Source organism: Sminthopsis crassicaudata, chromosome 3, assembly GCF_048593235.1.
Source record: "Sminthopsis crassicaudata isolate SCR6 chromosome 3, ASM4859323v1, whole genome shotgun sequence".
NCBI classification, from domain to species: domain Eukaryota; kingdom Metazoa; phylum Chordata; class Mammalia; order Dasyuromorphia; family Dasyuridae; genus Sminthopsis; species Sminthopsis crassicaudata.
This window is the reverse complement of record NC_133619.1, coordinates 635,038,622-635,063,007: the sequence shown is the minus strand read 5'-3', so window position 1 is coordinate 635,063,007 and position 24,386 is coordinate 635,038,622. Positions and strand designations below refer to the sequence as shown.

General features: G+C 47.6%; 1 protein-coding gene across 1 annotated transcript; it reads right to left on the bottom strand.

Moving 5' to 3' along the window:
• Window positions 1-9,941: 9,941 nt before the first annotated feature.
• MXRA8 (matrix remodeling associated 8) lies at window positions 9,942-21,013 on the bottom strand. Its single transcript, XM_074306598.1, has 10 exons — window positions 20,681-21,013; window positions 19,532-19,555; window positions 18,675-18,974; window positions 18,365-18,466; window positions 16,761-17,249; window positions 14,827-14,988; window positions 14,501-14,531; window positions 14,260-14,336; window positions 13,968-14,045; window positions 9,942-12,386 (listed from the first exon to the last, which is right to left on the bottom strand). The coding sequence occupies exons 1-10, from the start codon at window positions 20,730-20,732 to the stop codon at window positions 12,361-12,363; spliced, it is 1,341 nt and encodes a 446-aa protein (XP_074162699.1). The 5' UTR covers window positions 20,733-21,013; the 3' UTR covers window positions 9,942-12,360.
• Between the last annotated feature and the right edge of the window lie 3,373 nt (window positions 21,014-24,386).

Here is a 24,386-nt window from a genome sequence, read left to right as displayed (position 1 = left end):
GCCATGATACTGGAGTGGTTTGCCATTTCCTTTTCCAGCTCATTTTACAAATGAGGAAACTGAGGTAAATAGGGTGAAATGACTTGCCCAGGGTCACACAGCCAGGAGGCATCTGGGATCAGATTAGAACTCAAGAAGATGAATCTTCCAAGGCCAGTACTCTGTCCACTGGCCACTTAGCTGCCCCTATTTTCACTGAGTAGCCACAGCCAAAAAATTCATCTCCCTGTCACCAGCTGGTTGGCCAGCCTCCACCCCCACCCCAAAGTCCTAATTTAGCTCATCTAGTCCTGGGCTAGGAGACCTATAGAGGTCATCCCTGAGCTGTCCTGGAAGCTCTCCCAGCTTGCCAAGGCTTTCTGGAGCTACCATTCCATGGCCTTGGAGAATCCAGGGTTCCTTCGAGGCCAGCAATCAGGAGAGGCCTTTGATGGATGGATAGCAAAGTAAATTAAAGAGATTTTCATTGCTTTGCTGGCTCGATTTTCACGTTTCTGTAAAAGTCCTGGACACATTTGTCTCCATCCAGGAACATTTCAGGTGGGCTGGACTTTCAGAGCCTAAAGGGTATATCTAACCCCACCCAGCACTTAGCAGAGTGCCTGGTTTATACTAAGAATTTAGTTTTTCATTCATTCATTCTTTTGTGCGTTCTTTTATTCCTGTGTTCCATATCTCAGCTCCCTCAGAAGGAGAGTTCCCAGTAGTATCTTATGGGAGCACCAACCTTCTCTGTCTTTACCTTAGGTCAGGGCCACTAATCCTCCTTGGATCATCCTAGAATAGGGAGTCAGCCCTGGCAGGGAAGCAAAAGGAAAGACTGGGGTAAACCGTGCCTCACATGCACACTAGCCGGGAGACCCTGGCCAAGTCACCTAACCTCTCAGCTTCAGGGAACTCTAAAATCTCTAGAGAGGCTGTGATCTGCTTTAGCAGAGGTGAATTCCAGGTTCTCACGATGGTGACTTGATCCCTTATGATTCAAGGATATAACCAAACAATTGATTCTCTCAGTATTCTACCCACTGACCCTGATGACTCAAGAACATGGCCAACCAATTGACTCAGTTCTCCTCATGCTTGCATAAGAATAATTTGCAAGGAAATAAAACCTAGGCTGGCAGCATGTGCCGGAACACATGGGTCTCACCAAAAAGCACCCCTAAAAGGGAAAGTATAAGTGATATCTCCCTCCCTTCCAATTAAAGCTGAAGACCTCTGGGTATGAACGATAGTCCTAGGTGGACAAGTGGACGGCCCTTTTTATCTCTTTCTTTTTTAATCTTTGTTATAAGAGATGGCTAAATGTGAAGAGGATGGGAGGGATATATTGAGAAAAAAAGGGGGATATGCCAATGAAAATAAGGTTAAAAGGAGGGCATGGAAGCAAAGTTACAGTTCAGTCAAATTTGGCCAACTTCACAATTGTAGCGATGGAAAATTCTGTAGACAAATCAGATGATGGATTGGATGGATGAATGAATGAATGATGAATGAATGAGTGAAAAAAGCATTTATTAAGTATTTGCTGTATGTCATCAGTAAGAGCTGGGAATACTGAGAGAGATGTAGAAACAGACAGAAAGAAGGAAGGAAGGAGCAAGGGAAAGAGGAGAGAAAGAGAAACAGAGGAAGGAGAAAGAAGGAGAAGGAAGGAAAAGATACAAAGACACAGAGACAGAAATAGAAAGACAGAGGGGGAGAGAAATGATTTCTGCCTTTAAGGAACTTCTATTCTATTAAGAGGCTATATATGAGGCATAGGGGGCACTGCAGTGAACAGAGCCTTGGACCAGGAGTCAGGAAAACTCATCTTACTGGCTGTGTGACCCTAGACAAGTCACTTAATTGTTTGCCTCAGTTTCCTCAACTATCAAATGAGCTGGAGAAGGAAATGGCAAACCACTCCAGTATCTCTGCCAAGAGAACCCCAAATGGAGTCAAGAAGAGTTGGACTGAAAAATGATTGAACAACAACAAAAATTACATATAACCAGAGAAGGAAATGGCAAACCTCTTCAGTATCACTTACTAAGGAAAAGTCATGACCCCTATGGCCTATGAGGTCACAAAGAGTGGAATATGACTAAATGAAGGAGGAAGGCCTAGGGCCAGAATTCCAAACATAAATGGATCAATTCCCTCCAAGACTGGGGATGGAGAGGAGAAGACTGAGTGTGGAGGGCCCAGCCAGGCCCGAGGTCATAGGCCGATGGCAAGGTGGTTGGCCAATTCACCCACATTCACAGGGGAGAGATTCAGCATCACAGGGGCTAGAAAGCAGCATCTGGAGTCAAGGAGACCTGGACTCGGACTCCACTATTGACTCTTCTTAACTCAGGCACAAGATTGAACTGCTCTGAGCCTCTTTTGTAAAATGAAATAATGGCTACTAGTAATGGCTACCTAGAAAGATTATATGGAGTATCAGATGAGAGAAATCAAAACGAGAGCTTATTTAAAAAAAAAAAAAACATTTTCTTTTTTAATATGTATAATAATATCTATAACCTCTTTTGTTTCAACATCTGTTATATTTATCACATCTGTGCTTTCCACTCCCAACAAAAGACCAAAAGAGACCCAAAAAGCCTTTCTCATAAGCATAAATCGTTCACCAAGATAAATCCCCATGCTGGCCATGCCCAAAGATCTATGTCCTGGACAGGATCCCTCCTTGCCTTTTTTAATATCTTCAGGACCTAGCACAGAGCCTAGCATGTGGGAAACGCTCAGCATAATGACCCTGTTGGGTCATTGTTCCTAGGATGTTTTATATATTAATCTAAACCACCCTATAATGTTAACTAAATGAATGCCAGCTCCTGCTCTTGGTCCTGGGTCTTGCTGAGCCAGAAATCATGAAGAATGGGAGGTGGGCTGCCTAGAATTGGCCATCTTCGCCGCCATCTCCCTGTTAGGCCCTGGGTGCTCCAGTAGTAGCAGGGAATAAGCAGTTGGGGTTCAGTAAGTATCACCGCTAGGGGACCCCATTTTATAAACTGAGTCTCAGTAAGTTGAAGGGACTATAGTAAATGTCAGGGCTGGGATTTTAACTCAGGTCTTCTGCTTCCATTTGCGGAATTCAGGAACACCCACCAGGAATACACCTGTACAGGATACAGAGAGAACCCAGATTCATCGTTGTTATGGTTCAGTCATGAATGACTCTGACCCCATTTGGGTTTTTCTTGGCAGAGATACTGGACTGGTTTGCCATTTCCTTCTCCAGTTCATTTGCAGATGAGGAAACTGAGGCAGATGGGGTAAAGTGACTCAACCAGGGTCACATAGCCAGTGAGTGTTTGAGGCCAGATTTGAACTCAGGAAGATGAATCTTCCTGATAATAGGCCCAGCACTCTATGTATTAGGTCCTTAACCATACAGCTTCAGGCTCTGTCTAGCAGGCTGTGATGGAGGTGGTGGCAAGCCCTTCACCAGTACCTGTTCAGTTCTTCCTTTTCCACTTAAGTTTTCCCTATAAGATGTCAGGAGCTCTCAGCAGTCCTGAGGACTCCTGAGGGCCAGAGGTGGGATGGGATGTGGGTGGTGATTGCAATGTTTAGCTCTGTTTAAGGAGACCTCTATTACCACTTGAAGGGCAGCTCAGTGGTAGGACCTGGAGTAAGGAAAATCTGTATTCAATCCAGCCTCAGGCATTTACTAGTTATGGGATCCTAGGGAAATCACTTTGACTTTTTTCTGCCTCAGTTTTCTCATCTGTAAAATGGAGATTTTTTTTTTTTTTTTTTTTTTTTTGAGGATGGGATTAAATGACTTGTCCAGGGTCACACAGCTAGGAAGTGTTAAGTGTCTGAGATCAAATTTGAACTCAGGTCCTCCTGAATTCAGGGCTGGTGCTCTATCCACTACGCCACCTAGCTGCCCCTTAAAATGGAGATTTTTTAAAAATCTGTCCTCTAAGGTTTTCATAAAAATAAAATGAAAGAAAGAATTATTTTAAAATGCTTTATAACCCTTGAAGCTCTACATAATGTAAATGCTAGCTGTTATTACTACAAACTTCCTATTATCCACAACCTCTGGTTAACAATAAGGCATTTGTATCTAAATGCTGTTAGAACTCTTGTGATCCACAAATAAAATAGAATATCTCTGAGCTAGGAAATAACGAGTGGGAAGAATACAGAGAAAAATGCATAAATTAATACAGATTTTTTTTAATTTTAATTTTTTTCCCTTGAGGCTGGGGTTAAGTGACTTGCCCAGGGTCACACAGCTAGGAAGTGTTAAGTGTCTGGGATTAGATTTGAATTCAGGTCCTCCTGAATTCAAGGTTGGTGCTCTATCCACTGTGCCACCTAGCTGCCCCAAATGGATGCAGATTTAAGAATGGAAAACCTGGAAAAGAAAAGAGGGGGAGGGTGCCCCATAGACTCTCACTGGGGATGGATCTGGGCCCCAGCCCCTTCCAGGACACACAAGGACTACAAGAAGGTAGGTAGAAACAACCAAAAAGAAACTCCATTTAATTGAAGAAACTAAACTCCATCGAGACTTACATGAACTGATGCTAAATAAAATGAGCAGAACCAGATCATTGTACACGGCAACACGGTACGTTGATCAATTCAGACATCAACAATGAGATGATTGATGCCAATTCCAATTGTTCAATGATGAAAAGAGCCATCTACACACAGAGAGAGGACTGTGGGAACTGAGTGTGGAGCACAACATAGTATTCTTACTCTTTTTGTTGTTATTTGTTTGCATTTTATTTTGCTTCTTTCTCTTCTTTTTTTTTTAACTGGTTTGATTTGATTTTTCTTGTGCAGCACAATAATTGTACAAATCTGTATGCATATATTGGATTTTACATGTATTTCTACCATGTTTAACATATATTGCACTACTTGCCATCTAGGGGAAGGCGTGGGGGGAAGGAGGGAAATTGGAACACAAGGTTTTGCAAGGGCTAATGTTGAAGAATTGGCCATGCATATGTTTTGAAAAATAAAAAGCTTTAATTAAAAAGAAAGAAAGAAAGAAAGAAACTAGACTCCATCAATCAATCGATAATCATTTATTAAGAACTTACAATGTGCCAGACACTGAGACTGCCTTAGGCTCCCAGAATCTCAATACAAAGAATGAAACAATGAGAAAGACAATAAGAGAATAAGAGAAAGACAAAATGAATAAATACAAATAAATATGAAAAATATATCTTCCTCTATTGAGGAAGTGGGGGTCTTTGGTTATGGAACACTGAATACAAGGTCACACTCAATTGGTGGATTGTTAATTTCAAAGAGTTGCCTTTCCTTTTTTCTTTTCTTTTTTATTTGTTGGAAAGCATGGTCCCTGGACTAGGGAAAGGGAAAGTGGGGATATATTTGGAAATGCAGATGCCATAAAAAGAAAAAAATATTAACGTTTTAAAAGTCGGAATCCTTTAGCCCAAGGCCTTGCTCTGAAGCTGCCTGTGTCCCATCCCTTAGACTAAATCCCCAGAGACTCTCAGCTGCCAGTGAGTATCCCCCACTTTAAGCCCCAGCTCCAGAAAATGTAAAGTTCTGGCCACTAGGGGGAGATAGGAGAGTTGGAAATGGAGCTTCAGGAGGAGGGCCAGGGAATGGTAGGGAAGGAAAAGGATCCTGTCCTCTTGGCTGGATCCAAGCTGCCCCGAGTGGCAGGCAAAGGAGCCTAGATGTAAACCGGTAACCAGGGTCTGGAGGGCCTCTGAGCTGGACAAGGACCACCAATCTTTAGGAAAAGTGAAGTCATAGATCAAAGAAGCCCTGAAAGTAGAGCTGGGAGATCCTTTCAATAGCCAAGAACAGCTTACAGTGTGAAAGTAACAGCTATGATCACACAGGATTCGAACCCAGACCCTTTGACTCCAGATATATTGTCTTTTCACTCAAAAAATCAACCAACAAGCATGTAAGCAATTATTATGTGCCACGTCCCCTGTCTGGCACTGGGGTACAGAGAAAAAAGGGAGAAAGTGAAACAAAAAGCTCCCAGCCTCCCTCTTGCTTGCCCTGCTTTTTTGTCCCACATGCTCCTCTCTGTACACACTCAGCACTCCTTGGTCCTGGGGGCCTTCCAACCCTGGGAACTCTGCTGTCTGAAGGAAAAAACTACTGTAAACAGCAAAACCTCAGAAACTCCTGTTGCCCACGTCACCAGTCTGTGCTCCAAGGCTGACAGCCCAGAAATTCGGGAGGATGGGAATGAAGAGGCTTAGCAACCTCAAAACCTCAGGAGTCCAAAGGCCTGGAGAAGCAGAGACCTGGAATCCTGGGACTCAGACATCTGAGAAGCCAGAGACCTGATTTAGGAGTCCAGAGGCCCAAAATCTCATTGGTGACCCAGAGGGCCAGAATCAACATCATAACTCAGGACTCCTGAGGCTCAGGAGCTCAGAAACCCGGGAATCCAGAAGCCCAGGATCCAGAGGCCTGAGGACCCCAGGGGTCCAGAAGCTAAAGGAATCTTTGTTGGTCTCAACCATCTGGGGAGCCTGGGATTACAGCACCTTTGCCCCCCACTCTAGCTGTTGGCGATGGGAAAAAACTGCTGCCAGGTCATGGACCCGAGGACTTTCTGTCTCTCCCAAGGCCTAGCCCTGTGGCTTCTCCCACAAACTAGCCAGATACATTTCTAAGCAGCTAAATCTAGGAGCTAATTTGAGGGTGAGGATGGGGGTTCAGGTTGCATTTGCTACCCCCAAAGGCCCATAGGATGGGAGTGGGGAAAGACAGTACAATCTAATCCAAAAAGCAATTAGGAAGTATGGCCGCTGGGAACACAAACAGAAACATGGTCCCTGTCCCCAGTGGTCCATCAAAACTTACTGTCCTTACTGATTCTCTAGCAATGACCATTTCTTGGCTTTTCCTTCTATTGCCAAGTCTTTCTCCTGTTGACTGTGGATCAATGTACCCAGCTTTGTCTGGAGGCTCAAAATACTTAACCTGGCATTCGAGAACTTCCTGGCTCCAACTTACACTATATAAATCTTGGTCCTTTCTTTCCTGTAAATGGCATCTCATCTTCCCCTCCTCCTCAATATTCTTCTTTCTCCTACAATTAATCTCCCTTGCACTCCCCTTCAAAGGACATCCTATTAACTCCTTACAGAAGGCCCCCTACTACCATAGAACTGATGGATGATCTCCCTCCCTTTCATCTTGTATCTGAGAGTACACATGGAAGGCAGACACCAGAAAGAACTTCCTGAAAGGGAAGAGTGTTAAAATCTGAACATGGACCTAGAAAGAAAAGGGAGCTTGGTCTTGTTCTGCCAAGACCTTTGAAATGCTAAGAAAAAATCGATGGGGATGAGAATGGAAAGGGGACATGCCATCTGGAGATGACAGATGATAGAGCCAGGTGGGTCCTCTTCATCACAGGTGTAATGGTAGCTCCCAGGAGGGAGTGACAAGACTGGAGGTCCAAGGTGACAAGGTTGGTAATCTGTGGCAATAGGACTGAAAGTGCAAGCGGTAGCCCAGAAGGGAGACACTTCTATAGCTTAAAGCTACATCACTGACTTTCAATGGCAACTCTGAGGGAGAGGCCGACACCATAGGTGCCAATGGCCTTGATTGTCTCCATTGTTGTGATGTGGATGAAAAATATACAGGAGAATGTATTGAAAGGACAAACAAATAACTATGGGGTCAGTGGAGTCCATTTCAAGAAGTGTAAAATATTAATAGTAATATATCACAAGGATCATACACTGTAACCGGGTAGGATTTATGCCAGGAATATAGGACTAGTTCAATATAAGGAAAACTATCAACATAATGGACCATATCAATAATAAAACCAACAGAAATTATGTGATTATCTCCTTGATGCAGAAAAAGCCTTTGACAAAATAAAAGAATAAGAAAAAAATGAAGCTTACCTTAAGTTGATAAGTAATATTTATCTAAAACCATGAGCAAGCATCGTTCTATATTTATATCTTATATGTGTAAGGGGGTTAAGCTAGAAACTTTCCTAATGCAATCAGGATTAATGCAAGGATGCTCATTGTCACCTCTATTATTTAACATTATACTAGAAATATTAGCTATAGCAATAAGACAAGAAAAAGAAATTAAAAGAATTAGAATGGGTAATTATTAAAAAAAAACTATCATTCTTTGCAGATATGATGTTATATTTAGAAAAGCCCAGAGGATCAGCTAAAAAACGACCTGAAATTAGTAATAATTTTAGCAAAGTTGCAGGATACAAAATAAGTCTACATAAATCATCAGCATCTCTATATATCACTAAAAAAGTTCAGCAGCAAAAGATTAGAGAAATTCCATTTAAAATAATTTTGACAATATAAAATACTTGGGAATATCTCTGCCAAGACAAACCCAGAAATTATATAAACACAACTATAAAACTTTTCACATAAATAAAGTCTAAACAATTGGGAAAAATATTAATTATTCATGGGTAGCCTGAGCCAATGTAATAAAATGGACAATTCTACTTAAATTAATCTAATTATTCAGTGCCATGCCAATCAAAGTATCAAAAATATTTTCTAGAACTAGAAAAAATGACAAATTCATCTGAGAGAACAAAAGGTCAAGGTTATATTAAGGGAATCTATGGGAAAAAATGAGAAAGAAGATGGTCTAGCCATAATAGATCTCAATCTGTATTATAAAGTGGTAATTATCCAAGACAATTTGGTACTAGTTAAGAAATAAAGTATTGGATCAGTTGAATAGATTAGGTACAAATACTTTATAATAAATGATCATAGTGATCTAAGTATATTATACATCCAGAGAGCCAAGCTTTTGGAACAAAAACTTATTATTTGACAAATATTGCTGGGAAAACTGGAAAATAGTATGGCAGAAATTGGATATAGACCAACACCTCACACCTTATACCAAAATTAGATCAAAATGGGTACATGATTTACACAAAAAGCATGTTTATAGAGTAAAGTAGGAAAACATGGAGTAAATTATCTGTCAGATTTACAGATAAAGGAAGAAATTAGGATCAAAGAAGATATAGAGAGCATCGCAAAATGTAAAACAAATCTTTTTGATTATATAAAATTCGAAAGCTTTTGCACAAACAAAGCAAATGCAACCAAAATTATAAAGAAAGCAGAAAACTGGGAGGGGGAAATTTGTAATAAATATCTCTGATAAAGGCCTTATTTTTCAAATATATAGATAATTGAGCCAAATTTATAAAAATACAAGTCATTCCCGAATTGATAAATGATCAAAGGATATGAATAGTTTTCAGCCAGAGAAATTAAAGTTATCTACAATCAAATGAAAAAAATGCTCTAAATCACTATTGATCGGAGAGATGCAAATTAAAACAACTTGGAGTTACCCCTTCAAGCCTACATATGACAAAAATGGAAATTGTTGGATGTTGGAGGAGATATGGGAAAACTGGGGCACTAGTGCATTGTTGGTGGAGTTGTGAATTGATCTAACCATTTTGGAGAGTAATTTGAATTCCCAAAGGGTTATAAAAGTGTACCTACCCTTTGGCTCAGCAATATCACTGCTAAGTCTATACCCCAAAAGATATCCAGAAATTTTCTACCAAAATATTTATAGCAGCTCCTTTTTGTGGTGACTAAGAAGTGGAAATTAAAGGGATCAATTTGGGGAATGGCTAAACAAGCTGTGTATATGATTGTAAAGGAATATTATGGTGCTACATATAAGAAATGACAAGCAGGATGATTTCGGGAAAACTTGGAAAGACTTACATGAATTGATAGCATAGGAAGTGAACAGAACTAGAACTCTGTGCACAGTAACAGCGATATTGTTCAATGAAGAATTGTGAATGACTGACTTAGCCGTTTCAGCAATACGATGATTCAAGACAATCCCAAAGAACTAATGATGAAACATACTATCCACCCCCAGAGAAAGATCTGATATTGACTGAATACAGGCCAAAACATGCATTTTTTCACTTTCTTTCTTTCTTTATTCGAGTTTCTTGTACAAAATAACTATGTTTTACATAATTGCACATGTATAACCTATATCTGACTGCTTACTGTCTAAAGAGGGTGAAATAGAATTTGGAACTTAAAACTTTAAATAAAAATGTTTTTTAAAAAATTGTTTTAAATGTAAAATGGGCTGATGGGCCAGGGGAAATCCCATTCCCCAATACCACCTGGCAGGAATTCTGATTGGGAGCTGAGGATAGTGAATAGTGGGGGAGAGGAGAGAAGGGGCTTTGGACGACAGAGATGGGGATAGCGAATTCCTGGTTTCTTTCAAGACTCAACTTAAGCAGCCCCTTCTGCAGGAGGCCTTTCCCTGGTCCCAATGGGCTGCTAGAGCCTCCTTTCCAAGGTTACCATGTCTCTGATTTGTATATATCCTGTATTTACCTACATATGTTCACATATCTTCCCTTAGAATGTAAGCTCCTTGAGAGCAGTCAATCAAGAAGCATTTATTAAGCACCAATGTGTACCAGGTTCTGTGCTAAATTGACAGTTCCTGAGCTAAGGAATTTGTAATCTAATGGAGAGGCTTTTGTACATTATCCCCAGAGCTGAGGACAGTGTCTGACACATAGTAGGTATTATTATAACAGATCATAAAAGGGGAGAGTCTAAGACATCTCCAATTCACTTTGGAATCCCAGCTTTGCATGCTGGACAAGCAGAGTTAAAGATATTGGGGATGGGGGGCCAATTTTGAGGTCTTTTTCAGCTTCCCCTATCTCTCTTTTCTAGCCCCCCCAGCAAAATATGCTCCTTCCTCTCCCAGCCATCAGTGAGCAGGACTTTGGAGAAAAGGAGAACTGTCTATGACTAACCAAGAGTTGGGGTAATACAGAAAACTCCAAGATATCAGTTAATAACAGAAAAATCCAGATAACCCAGAGAGAAGGCAGCTAACCCACCTCAGTGATCATATCTACCTCTGTGGAATAAATAATGGTGTACGTCGCTGCTGATGGGCACAGGCTGGTTCAACAGTGAATGGGCTAGTCCTTAGCCCCCTGCTGACTGACTGAGGTTCATTTTGCTACCAGTAGCCCACAAAGTGTATATAGCACAGATAATTGGGAATTATCTCTTTTGGCTTGTTGAAGGGTTTGGCGGGGGGGCTAGGAAGAGGGTAATTAGGGAGGAGGATACCCCCCTCCCCAGGCCTCTAGATCACAAGATATGGCATCTACAATGAGGGATGGGAGAGAAAGTTCCACTACTCTATTACCCAAATTTGCCCAAAGTCTGACTGTCCCTCCCTGCCTTAAATGTCCCCATTCAGCCATTCCCCTCTCCTGTCATCCTCTCCCATCCACCAGCAGCAAGTCCCCTAAGGGACACCTTCCCAATAAACAGTTTCTGAAACACAAAGTAGCAGAAATTTCCAAGCCAGGAAAATTAGAATTGTGAATTTCTCCCCCATATCACTTTCTTCTCTCCCTCCCTATGATACTCTGAGTCCATTCAGCTCCTTCCTTCTTTCCTCTCCCCTAATTTCCTTGTTAAGTCAACTCCCTAGGAGTTTTGTCAATGAAAAGTTTCCCCAGAAGTTCCCTATGGAGCTCGGTTCCACTTGGCAAGGCAGCCATATCTTCATCTCTAGCCATATGGGGCTCCAGCTGAAGCCACGGAAATGAGGGTTTGTGCACAGCCCTGGGACAGGGCCAGTTTGGGGATCAAGCCGAGGGGTTTCTGGGGCGGTGAGGAGGGGGACTGGAGGCAGAGAAATTCTGGGGCTGGAGAGCAAGCACCATGTCCTGTTCCAGTAACCAGTGCCAAGGCCAGAGGCAAAGGAGAGAGCTCAAAGAATACCGAGCTGGCACAATACAGCCTGGGCATGGGCTGCTGGCAGGGCTAGAGGAAGTAGTTTAAAATGTTCGGGGAGTGGTTCAGCAGGCCAGCCCTCGCCTGGGCCCCGGAATTGAATTTTCAGCTTGTAGAGAGTGGAGGGACAGAAGGAGCCCTCCTACCCTGTCCTGATTTATAAGGCACCCGCCAAGGCGTATCCCATGTGCCTTTGGTCCATCGGTTGGAAGGGTGAGCGGAGTACAGGGACAAGGGACCCCAAAGGAGACACGACCCGAGGGATCCCAGGGAGCACAGGGGGAGGGTCCAGCCCTGGCCCTCTGGCCTGAGAGGAAAGTAGGACGGGCACAGTCCAGCACACGTGGGGCTTCTCACCCCCAAACTCACCCCATCCTGGTGGCCAACATCCAATCAAACCCCAAAGAGAGCGGGACCTGCCGCAGGGGTCGGCCAGACCAGGTGAAAGTCCCGGGTGAGGGGGAGGAGTTCCCAATGGGGAATAGGGCAATGGGAGCAGAGCTGGGGAAGGAAGATTCTCTGAGGAGGGGTCTGAGGCCGGGAGTCTTCATTTACAATATTCCTTCTGCAACTCTAAACGCCAAAGGAAAAAAAAGTAAAGGAGACGGATTAGTTCTGGCCAGGACCTGCGGACCAGAGACAAGGGTGGGTCTCTATCTCTGCCTTCTTCAGCCACAAAGCAATTAGACATGTGGATGTCTGTGTAGATGTATACGTATATATGTGTGTATATGGATGTATATTTGTACATATGTATTTGTATATAGATGTATATATGTATACGTATATGTATATATTTATGTACATAGATGTAGATGTGTCTATATGTGTATATGTATATTAAGTGTGTACATATAAATAGATGTATATATATGTGCATGTGTATTTGTATGTATATAGATGTATATATTATGTGTATATATGTAAATATATATGTATGTATAGATATATATATGCATATATGTATATGTATATAGATGTATACGTGTATGTGTAAATAGATGTATATATGTAAATAAATAGATATATGTGTACATATGTGTGTATATAGATGTATATGTATATTTGTATATATATATATATGTAAATGTATATATGTATATATTATGTGCATATATGTAAATAGATATATATGTATGTGTGTATAGATGTATATGTGCATATATGTATGTGTATATGTGTATGTATATATGTAAATAGATGTATATATTGCATATATGTAAATGAATAGATGTATGTATTTATACATATATATTAATGTTTATGTGTGTATATTAATATGAAGTACATATGAATATGAATTATAGAATTATGTATGTATTGTGTGTATATATTATATATAAAGACATATGTATATACACATATGTATTTTTATATGTAAATGTCAATGTGTGTATATGTATGTTTTATGTATATAGCTCTAGCTTTGTGTATATAGGTGTATGTGTGCACATATGTATGTATATGTAAATAAGTATATATGTGTTGTAGTAAATTATGTGTATGTAGAGAGATATATGTATGTGTGTGTATGTATAGGTATAGGTATATATATGTAGTATATATGGGTGTCTGTGTGTATATATATGTGTGTATGTATGTGTATAGGTGTGTATGTGTATGTGTAGTTATATATAGATGTATATAGATATATATGTAATGTGTGTATGTATAGGTATATATGTATATGTAGTATATATATGTGTGTGTGTATGTATATAGATTTGTATGTGTATAGTTGTATCTGTGTGCACATGTATGTGCTTATGTGTATAGATGGATGTGTATTCTTCCCAGACTCAGTACTCTAACCACTGCTCCCTCGCATGTGCTACTTTCTGCTTTGTGACTGAATTAGTCACTACTTTCTGGTCCTCAGTGTTGTCTCCTGTAAAGCAAGGAGTTTGGGCCACGTTCTGCCCCTCCCTCAGGCTCTGAGAGCCAGAGCTGGACCCTCCCTCCTTGCCCGGGTCACCCGTGCTCAGGGCAGTGTCTCCTGGGAGGTCCTTTGCCCCACACTCTGACGCCTTTCCACTGGTGGACCAGGAGCCTGAGACTTGCCCCAGCTGTCTCCTCGTGGGTCCGGACAGGGAGGTTCCTCGATCTGCTCTGCTCTCCCTCCCCTCCTCCCGCAGACACACCAGGGTCTCTCACCTCTGTCTAAGTCGATGTTTTTGCCGAGGACGCCCAGGGCCAGCTCCACTCTCTCCTTGAGGATGTTGTTTTTATAATCTAGGAGGGAAGAGGGAAAGAACTGTAAGAGATGACATCACAACTCCCCTACTGCAGAAAATGATGGGGGCCGGTCCCATCCAGGTACAGTGACTGTGGCTGTAGCACCTAAGCTTCAGGGCAGAGTTGTAGATGCACCTCCACAGTTTCAAGACAGGGTTTGTGCCTCAGTTTCCCCTCTCCCTCCAGGGTAGCATGTTCCCCCTTCCCTTACCCAGCCTGATATCCTCACTCCTAATCTGAGATAAATCAGCTGAATCCACTGCAAATTCCTTCAGATTAACGTCTTTCCTGAAAAGGAGAGAAGCAAAAATCAGTTAGAAATCAGGACATCAGAGGAGGGACTGGGGACACAGAGAGGGAGAAAGAGGGCAAGAGGATCCAGAGTCCCCTGGTAGCTACCAAAGGGAGATGGCTGAAAGCTGGACAGGGAAGAGGAGGGCCGGGGCACTCACCCGCCTGACTTCTTCATTTCATAAGCATAACCTGGGGGTATAAAACATGGGGAGGGATTAGATCATTCCCTGCTCCAGCCCTGCCATTCCAGTCCCAATGTTGCAGACCCAGGGCCGGGGGAGGGAGAATTAGGATTCTGGGATCTCCATGCCCTAGGAAGCAAGCTCTTGACCTCACTGTCCAGGAAGGCCTTCTTCTTGTCTAACACGTGTTCCTCTGCTCCAGCTTGGGCCCGTGTCTTACCCTTCCCTGATTTGGTCCAGGGGGACAGTCTGAAGGGAAGATGAAGCAGGCAGGGGAGCTTTGGGAGACCCCGGGGGCTTACCTTTCTGCCGCCGCCAACGGCGGGTGATGAGAACCACAATGATGAGGAGGAGGATGAAGAGCAGCGGGGTGGCTAGGACATAGCCCAGCTGCTGGAAGAAGTGGGTCCGGCTTTCAGGAATGATGACGTTGATGACATTGTGGCCTTGGACCACTGGGGGATCTGCAAGGCAAGCCCCAGGATTCAGGAATCCCAGTCTAGAACATGGGACCCAGAGCACAGAAGCCAGAAGCCTGAACTGATCTATGAGGTCTACAAGTCAGAGCTCAGACCTCGAAAGCCAGAACTTGCTTCCAGAACTCAGCCTAAAATTGAACCCAGAACTTGGAACTTAGAACTCAAAGCCCAGAACTCAGCTTAAAATTGAATTCAGAACTTAGAACTCACTATTCAGCCTAAAATTGAATCAAGAATTGGGAACCCAGATCAGACCAGAATGCATAACTCAATCTAAAATTGACCCCAGAACTTAGAACCCCAAATTTACAACTCAGAATTTACAATCTAGACTTTGAAACCCAGAAGTCAGCCTCAAATTGAATCTAGAACTTGGAACTTAGAACTCAGAACCCAGAACTTGAAGCCCAGAACTCAGAACTCAGCCTAAGACTGAACCCTAAACTTGTAACCCAGAACTTGGAAGCTAGAATATAGAATTATATTATGAACCATTTATTTAAAGCTAACAGGGGCCTTAAAGATGGGCCAGTTCAAGGCTCCTTAATTTGCAGACGAGGAAACTGAGCTCTGGTCTCTCTGTGGCTCTGTGGCTCTCTCTGTGGCTCTGTGGCTCTCTCCTTCCTTCATCCCCGGGCTCAGTCCAGCTGCCTCAGAAGGTGTGGGGGCCACCCCATAATCCTCCCTGCCCCAAATCCCCGCCATCCCCAGGCTTGGTTCTGGAGGGGACAATACCAGGCACTATACTCCTTCCCATAAAAGCTGCCATTTGCACAGCCCCACCCCTCGGAGCAGGCCCTGAGCTTGGGGGGAGGGGAAGTCTCCCCCTCGGTTCCCTCCTTCTCTGTTTTTGCTCTGATTTCAGAATGACCTTTATATGAGAAGAAAATATGGGGTGAATGCCAAATGTCATTGGCTGGGGATGTGGGAAGGAAGGCAGAGAGGGAGACGGGGAGGGGAAGAGGGGGCAGGGGGGAAAGCAGGGGGAGAAAGGGAGGAGCTGGCCTTGTTTTTTCTGGGCCGCACACCTGGAGCCAGCCAGGCCAGGTTCTTGCCAATGGAAAAACCGGGCTGCTCCCCAGACCTGCTGGGCCACTCCCCAGCACCAGCCTGCCAAGAGACGGGCTCCTTTCTCCAGCAAAGCTCAGGAGCCAGGATTCAGAGTGAGGAGGAAGCCCAACCCCCTCCCTTTATAGAGGAAGGAACCAGCCTGGAAGAAGGTGCCGACTTGCTTAGCCCCACTAAAGGGCTGAGTGTCAGAGCCGGGATTCGAACTCTGATCTGCCACCTCCAGATTCAGGGCTCTCTCTAGGGCCCTGAAGTGTCAGAGCCGGGATTCGAACTCTGATCTCCCTCCTCTAGATCAGGGCTCTCTCTAGGGCCCCGTTGCCCCCTTTGGGCTCTGCTCTGCCTTGGGTGGATGCCCTCCCAGGAGGCGTTCGCTAGGTGCTGGAGGCCAGGCCATAACAGAATAGGGCCTGTGTATAGTGCTCTGTTTATAAAGCACTTTGCAGGCGTTGTCGCATTTAGAACTTAGGCTGTGCTCTTATTACCCCAATTTGTATGTGAAGAAACCGCATCTCAGAGACAGTGAGCGACCTGCTCAGCCTTGGAGGTGAGATTGGAACCAGATCAAAGAATTGTGCCCCCTTTTAGAGACAGGCACTTTTCGCTGGGCCACACTGCCTTCATAGGAAGCCCGGATTCTCCCCACCAGCCATTATTCTCCATAAGGTCTGACCCCGGGGACCGCGTACCGGCAGGGGAGGGGCTTCGGCTCTGGCTGGTGTGGTTGCCCAGGGTGTCCTCGGGCACGGGGGGCGGGCCGCGGGGTTCGGGTGAGGGCTCTGAGACGGTCAGGTGGAAGATGCGCCTCTCGTGAAGTCCGCAGTAGTGATGGTGCAGGTGACAGGAATAGGTGCCCTCATCGGCCAGCTCCAAGGGGTCAATGCTCAGAGAGAAGTCCCCGCGGGCAAAAGCATCCGAGCTGACTTCCATTCGCCCGTGCAGAAAAGGAGGGCCGTAGGCCCGGCGCTCACCGGAGGCATATAGGTCCAGCAGGCGGTCAGCGCGGTCGTGGGGGACACCTGGAGGCTGGCGGTCCCAGTGCACCACCTGCTGCTCTTCCTCCAGGTGCCGTTCAGTCCACACCTGGGCTCTGTTCACACAGGTCAGCAGTGCTGGGAAGCCCCTTTCTACCACTAGGACCTCCTTCTCACCATCCCAATGGGCACCAGCTTCCAGGGCTGGGGGAGATACAGAAAGAAAGCAAATGGATCAGTGCCTGAGATTCTGGGGGTGATGACCCTCTATTAACCCCATAATCTTAGGCACTGATCCATTTGCTAGAGGGTCATTTGGACCATGAGGATCCTGCGGGTCACTGGGATCATGAAGGCTATAGGGATCTTTGGGATTATGGAGACTGTGGGGATCATTGAGATTACTGGGATAATGGAGGTGATAGGGTCTTGGAGAGCATGAAGGCCATGGGGATCTTGGGGATCATGAAGGCTATGGGGATTCAAGGAGACCATGGAGGCCAAGGAGAGGTCTTTGGGACTATGAAAGCCATGGGGATCATTGAGGACCCTGGAATCATGGATATCATGAGGGTCATTTGAATCATAGAGGCCAGAAGGGTCATTAGAATCATAGGGATCATTGAGATCATGGAAACCATGGGGATCGTGGGAATTGTGGAGGCTCTAGGAGTTATTGAGATCATGGAGGCCAGGGATGATCATGGAGGTCATTGGAATCATGGAAGCCATGGGGATTTGAGGGATCATGGAGACCACGGGCCTCACTGAAGTCACTGGGATCATGGAGGCCATGGGGGTCATGGGGATCTTGGAGGCCATGGGGATCTTTGGGATCATGGAGACTGTGGGGAATCACTGAAATTACTGGGATCATGGAAGCCATGGGGATCATTGGGACCATAGAGCCCAGGGTGGTCATGGAGATTATAGGGATCATGGAGACCTTGGAAGTCATTGGGATCATGGAAGCCATGGGGATCGTGGGAATTGTGGAGGCTCTAGGAGTTATTGGGATCATGGAGGTCATTGGAATCATGGAAGCCATGGGGATTTGAGGGATCATGGAGACCACGGGCCTCACTGAAGTCACTGGAATCATGGAGGCCATGGGGATCATTGGGATCATGGAGACTATAGGGATCACTGGGATCATGGAGGCCATGGGGGGAAAGGGACCATGGGAGTCACTGGCCAGCTAGGTTAGGAAGGTCCCACGCACTTTCTGGCTATGGCCAAGAGACTGGGGTCTGGGAACTGCAGAGGGCAGGTGTTGGAAGAAAGGGCAGGAGGCATGGGTGGGGAAGGGCGGAACTCACGATCGTCGGTGACCCGCAGGAGAATGGCCAGGCTCTCGTACAGGTGGCAGTAGTGATGGTGAAGGTTACAGGTGTACAGGCCTTCATCCTGCTCCTCAACAGCTGCAGAGATCAGACACAAGAGAAGCCATGGAGGGAGAGAGGCGGACAGAGGCGGATTGGAGCGGGACCCAGGGCAGAGACGAATACCCGGCCCTCAGCAGCCAGAGCTCGCTGCCCCTGCCCCCCCCCCCCCAGCCCTCCTCCAGCAGGGTCCTTCCCAGCCCTACGAAGCCCATTTCCTAGAGCCACCCCTGCCCAGCTCTCTTACAGCGAATGATCAGAGAGAAATTGCCATCCTGGAAGGCTGCCGGAGCCAGGAGGAGGCGGCCCCGGTCCCTGGCCGCGTAGACACGCTGCTCCCCCGCGGAATACATGTCCAGGAGTCTGCGCGCGGGGCCTCCGGGGCCGCCACTGAGGTCCCAGTGGACCACTCGCTGCCGGTCATGTAGCCTATCCTGAGTCCACACCATGCGCGGGCTTTGACAGCGAAGCAGAGCTCGGGCCCCCGCGGGCTGGCTCAGGGTGGCTTCTGACACCACGGTGCTGGCCCCGGACCCTGGGGACCCCGCTGCGGGGCAGGGAAGGAGAGAGTCAATCAGGTGAGGAGGGGGGAGCAGAGCCTGAGTGGGGGATACTCTGGGAGACTCAGGGCTCATGAGAGGCTGCGATGGGTCCGTCAAGGGAGAAGAGATACCCCCGAAAAGGACCCGGCGGCAGGAGGCTGGCAGGAAGTTGGAGTCCCCCATAAAGAAACTGACAGGGTATATGTAGGATATATCCCGGCAAGACTTGGGGGCTGAGGAAGCTCTAGGGGGGATATCAGGGTGCAGAAACCCAAGGACTGAGGAAGCTTTAGGGGACATTGGGGTGTAGAAACCCAAAGGTTGAGGAAGCTTATGGGGATATTGGGGTGCAGAAACCCAAAAGCTGAGGAAACTAGGGGGATATTGGGGTGCAGAAATCCAAAAGCGGAAGAAGCCCTAGGAGATATTGGGGTGTAGAAACTCAAGGATTGAGGAAGCCCTAGGAGATATTGGGGTGCAGAAACCCAAAGGCTGAGGAAGCTCTATGGATATTGGGGTACAGAAACCCGTGCACCCAAGGGAGGGGAGGTCACTCGCTCACCTGAGAACAAGTCACTGCTGCAGCCTAGAAGGAATGAAGGGGAGAATCGTGGCCTGAGGGGGAGGACTGTGGCGAGGGTGAACACCCCCTCCCCTCCCCTCAGCCCACTTGCTGGGGGCCTCTGGGGTCACGGGGTCCCACATTCTCTCCCTTCAGTGGCCTCAGGCCCAGACCAGAGGAGGAGAAAAATGTGCCATATCAGCAGGATAGAACGGAGCCGTTGGCCAGACTTGCTCTCCCATTCTGGAGGCCAACGGCCGGATTGTCTTTTCCCCAAATTTGCCCCAGGATGGGAGCTACCCTCCAACCCTTCTCCCCGCTCCAGAACTACCCATTTCCCGGAACTCCCTCTCTCCCAACCCCCCCATCGCTCAACCCTTCCCCCAAACCTACTCCATCTCCCAACCCCCCCAAAATTTGCCTCCCTCTTTCCAAAACCTTCCCCTTTCCCCAAACCCTCTTCCTCAAGAGCGACCGCTTCTTCCCTCCCCTTCCCCCAGACCTCCTCCCCATCTCTCCATCCCCTAAAAGCAGCCCTTCCCTCCGAAGCGCCCCTCTCTGCACATTCTCCCATTCCCACAACTCTTCCTCTTTTCTGCCCCCCAATCCAGCTTTTCCCCAAATCCACATTGCCTCAACTTCCCCTACTTCTCCAAGATGTTTCCTCCCCCCAAAACTTGCCCGTTTTCCCCAAAAACCCTATCCTTCCCCCAGACTCTCCACACACGCCCCCTTTCCCCATTGCGCCCCCCCCCAGTCTGGTTTTGGAGACTAGGTTTGACCCCCCCCAAACCCATGCCCCCTGAGCAGGGGGAGCGTTACGGTCTCCTCTCCTTGCCTGAGGCATCCCGGAGGGCTCATTCCTGACATCCTTCCCGGCCCAAGGGGGGGCCGTCTCATACCCGCCCCCCCCCCCCAGCCCTTCAGGGGCCGAGACACCCTGGCTAAGAAAGCTTTTGTATCCTGACGTGCCCTCCGCCCCGGTCACTTCTGGGAGGGGGCGAACGGGACCGGTCCCTGTCCCTGGGCTTGGGGGGGCTGCTCCCCAGCCTTCGGGACCCCCTTCCCCAGAGACCCTCTCGGCGCCCCCCCAGTCCAGCCCCCGGCTCCCTCCCCCCGCCCGGTCTGGCTTCGCTGGCCAGCACTTACTGTGCAGAAGCAGGAGGCAGCAGAGCAGAGCCCTCCTGGGGACCCGCTCCATGGCTGCTCAGCCCCTGGCCGGCCTGGCTGCGCGCTGACCCCCGCGCCTCTGCCCGCCCGCGGCCCCCGCGCCTCCCGGGCTCTGCCAGGCTCCCCGGCTCTCTCCCGGAGTCTCCCGGAGTCTCTCCGACTCTTTGTCTCTCTCCCCTAGAAAAACAAGTTAAGACCCAGTGGTTCTCTGCCCCCACCCCTGGCCCGGCTATGACATCACTGAGCCCGCCTGGAGCTGGGCCGGAGCCGGACACACGGACCTGGCCCCGGGCTGCTCCTCCTCGAACTCCTGGCTCCCCCTCCCCCGGGCCGCCGGGCGCCTCGGCCCCCCTCCCAATTCACAGGAGGGAGGAGGGGGGAGGGCGGGGGCTCGCAGATTTTTCCCCCAGCTCCTCCCCCTCCCCTCAGCCCAGCTCCACCCCCGCCTCCTCCTTCAGCTGCAGCTGGAAGCCGGGGAACCCAGGCAAGATCCAGGAGCATTCTTACCCACATCCAAGCCAGCCTGGAGACCCTCCCCCTCTTCTCCCTCCAGATGCTCCCTTTGATGGAGCCCGGAGAGCCATCCAAGGGTCCCCAAGTCTGATCTTGAGGCAGCAGGCCCTCCATCAGAGGGTCAATTCTGGTCCCTAAGCCCCTGCATCAGAACCCACCTGAGTCCTGAGCAACAGGTTCCCCATCAGAGGGAGCCTTAAACTCTGACCTCTAAGCCCCTGCATCAGAACAGACCTAACTGAATCCTGGGCAACGGGTTCTCCAACAGAGGGTCCCCAACTCTCATCTCTAAGCCCCTTCACCAGAACAGATCTGAGTCCTGAGCAACAGGTTCTCTATCAGAGGGTCAACTCTGGTCCATCAGAATAGACCTGAGTGCCTGAGGTTCTCCATCAGAGGGTTCCCAACCCTGAGCTCTAAGCCATTCCATCAGAACAGACCTCACTGAATCCTGGGCAACGGGTTCCCCAGCAGAGGGTTCCTAACTCTGACCTCTAAGCCCCTCCATCAGAACCAACGTGAGTCCTGAGCAACAGGTTCCCCACCAGAGGGTCAATTCTGGTCTCTAAGCCCCTCCATCAGAACAAACCTAACTGAATCCTGGGCAACGGGTTCCCCATCCAAGGGTCCCCAACTCTGATCTTGAGGCAGCAGGCCCTCCATCAGAGGGTCTCCCACTCTGGTCTCTAAGCCCCTTCACCAGAATAGACCTGAGTGCCTGAGCAAAAGGTTCTCCATCAGAGGGAGCCTTAAACTCTGACCTCTAAGCCCCTGCATCAGATCAGACATAACTGAATCCTGGGCAACGGGTTCTCCATCAGAGGGGACTGTGCCACTGACTACAATCCGGTAGCTTCCCCATGCCAGGGAGTCCCAGCTCTGGTCCCTGAGAGCCAGCCGGCCTTCCACCCAGGCCGCGGGCTCCGATCTCTCCAGTAATAGCCCCTTCTTCGCTCGCTCACATACAAACTCTCTTCTGGGTCTTTAGGGAATCTGGCTCTCCCAGGCAAAGGCCTGCCCAGGCGCTTCACGGGCCCACCATGGCGATCCAGATCTCATGGATCCATATCTGAACAGGAGCCGGAATCAGCCTCAGCACTGAGCAGATTCCCCCCCAAAAATCAGAGCAAACGCTTCCTATTGCTACTATGAGCCCTGGCACGTGACAGCTCTCAGGCTGGGGAAGGGGATCCTTACACCCAACCCTAATCCCTCTTGCTGCCACAAGCTTCCCATAAGCTTTTCCTTCAGTGAAGATGGAGGACGGTTGCCCACTCCCAAGGGAAGTATCTGAGCTTCCTGAACCTGTTCATGGACCCCTCAAAAGTCCTACCCACGAGAGACTGGGGGTTACCAGAGGAAGCGCCGACCAGAGGGAAATGGGGGGCTGTCCAGCTGGGAGCTGTATGTCTGTTTTCCAGCCCAAAGAGATGCAAACTCCTTGCCCTTAGCCCCTGACATAGTCCAAGAGATTTTTCTCAAAAAAAAAAAGCTCACGGAAAAGAGCTGGAAAATTCAGAGCCAGTCATTTTCCCTCAAGACCTTGACTCCCAACCCCAGTTCTGGGGTAGACGTCTTTAGGGAGACAGAGAAAAGGCAAATCCAGGGAGCCCCAAATCTCAGCACAGCCTTGCTCTTAGGGGTCTCTTAGAGAGAAAAGCTGTTCCCTCAAGGAACCTCACATTGGAAAGACAGCTCTCTCTAAGAGCACCAGCCTGAAGAATACAGTCCTTTCCTCGGAGAACCCCCAGATTGGGAGGAAGATACAGTCTTATTGTGGAGGGAACTTCCGTTCTGAAATGGGAGACAGACCCTACTCCTATGGAGCCCCAAATTTAAGAAGACACACAATTACCTCAGGGAACTCTCAGTTTCAGAGGAGACAGTTCTTGAAATCAGGGAACCCCCAATTTAAGGGGAGGCAAACCTTGACCTCAGGGAGTTCAAGCCTGAGGGGAAGACTCTTTAGAAACCCCATACTGAAAGGGGAGACACCCCTGCCCTTAAGGACACCCCCAGTCTAAGGGGGAAAATATGGCCCCAGCCTTCTTGGAGCCCCAGGTTTGAGGGAAAGGCAAGACACACACATCTGAAGCTCTGGGAAACCTTACAGAGAGCTGTGTAAACAAATGGGAAATCACAGAGCCCAGCTGGTTCCCTTCTAGTTAAACTAAACCTCAAAAAAACCCCACCCCCTAAACAACCACAAAAAATCCTCCATGCATTTTTTAGGTTGCCCATTTGGGTTGAATTAACTCTGCGACGCCCGTGGCGGTGGCTGGTCCCTGCCCACTGGGGATGGGTGGTATCTCATGCCCTGGCTGGCCAGTCCTGGCCCACCCCTCCAACCCCATCACCACAGTGAGCCGGGCCCAGAACTGGACATGGGGGAGGAGGGGAGCAACTGTTTGGGGCTTCCTCCTAAGCTCTGGCTCCAGGTTTCCTTTGGCTACGGAAATAACAGGAGTGACTTGGGGCAGATTGGAGAAGGAACTTCCCAGCTGCTAAGGGCATGGAAGAAGCCCCACTTCTGACGCCATGATATTTCTTTCTGCCAAGCTTTCTCTGATGGCTCCGTCTGACCCATGAAGGTCACAAGGGTTAGGGTGGACCTTAGAGGTTATCTGGGACAATCATTTTCATTTTTCAGGTGATGAAACAGGCCCTGAAACCATCTGAGGTAGATTTGGGATTCAAATCCAAGCCTTTTGGTTATAAATCCTGCTGCTTTCCAATGACTAGGGACTGATTGCCCATAGTGGGTAGATAGGGTAGGCTGGCAGGATCGGAGGAGGAAAGGTACAGAGCCCCCTCACCCAAATTGTGCTGTGACTCACTGACCCCATTCTCCCCCTTCCTATCTCCCCCCCACCGTGCCTTCTTTCCCTTCCTCCTCCCCTTCTCCTCGGAAAAACAATCTAGAGTCTGGATTGCCACCCCCCCTTCCTGGATGGCTTCTTGTTTTTATAGCTGGTTACATTAACAGTAGTTTCTCTCTGTGTCTCCCTTTTTCTCCCATAAGGATACCGAGTGTGGAGGGGAGGACCCTCAGTCCATCTCAGTCTTTCCCTTTGTTGGCAATCCCCCCCCCCTTTCTGATTGTCATTTAATGTCCATAGTCTTACTTAGAATCTCTTTCCATTTTCTTCTACTTCCTTATCCCTTTCCCTGT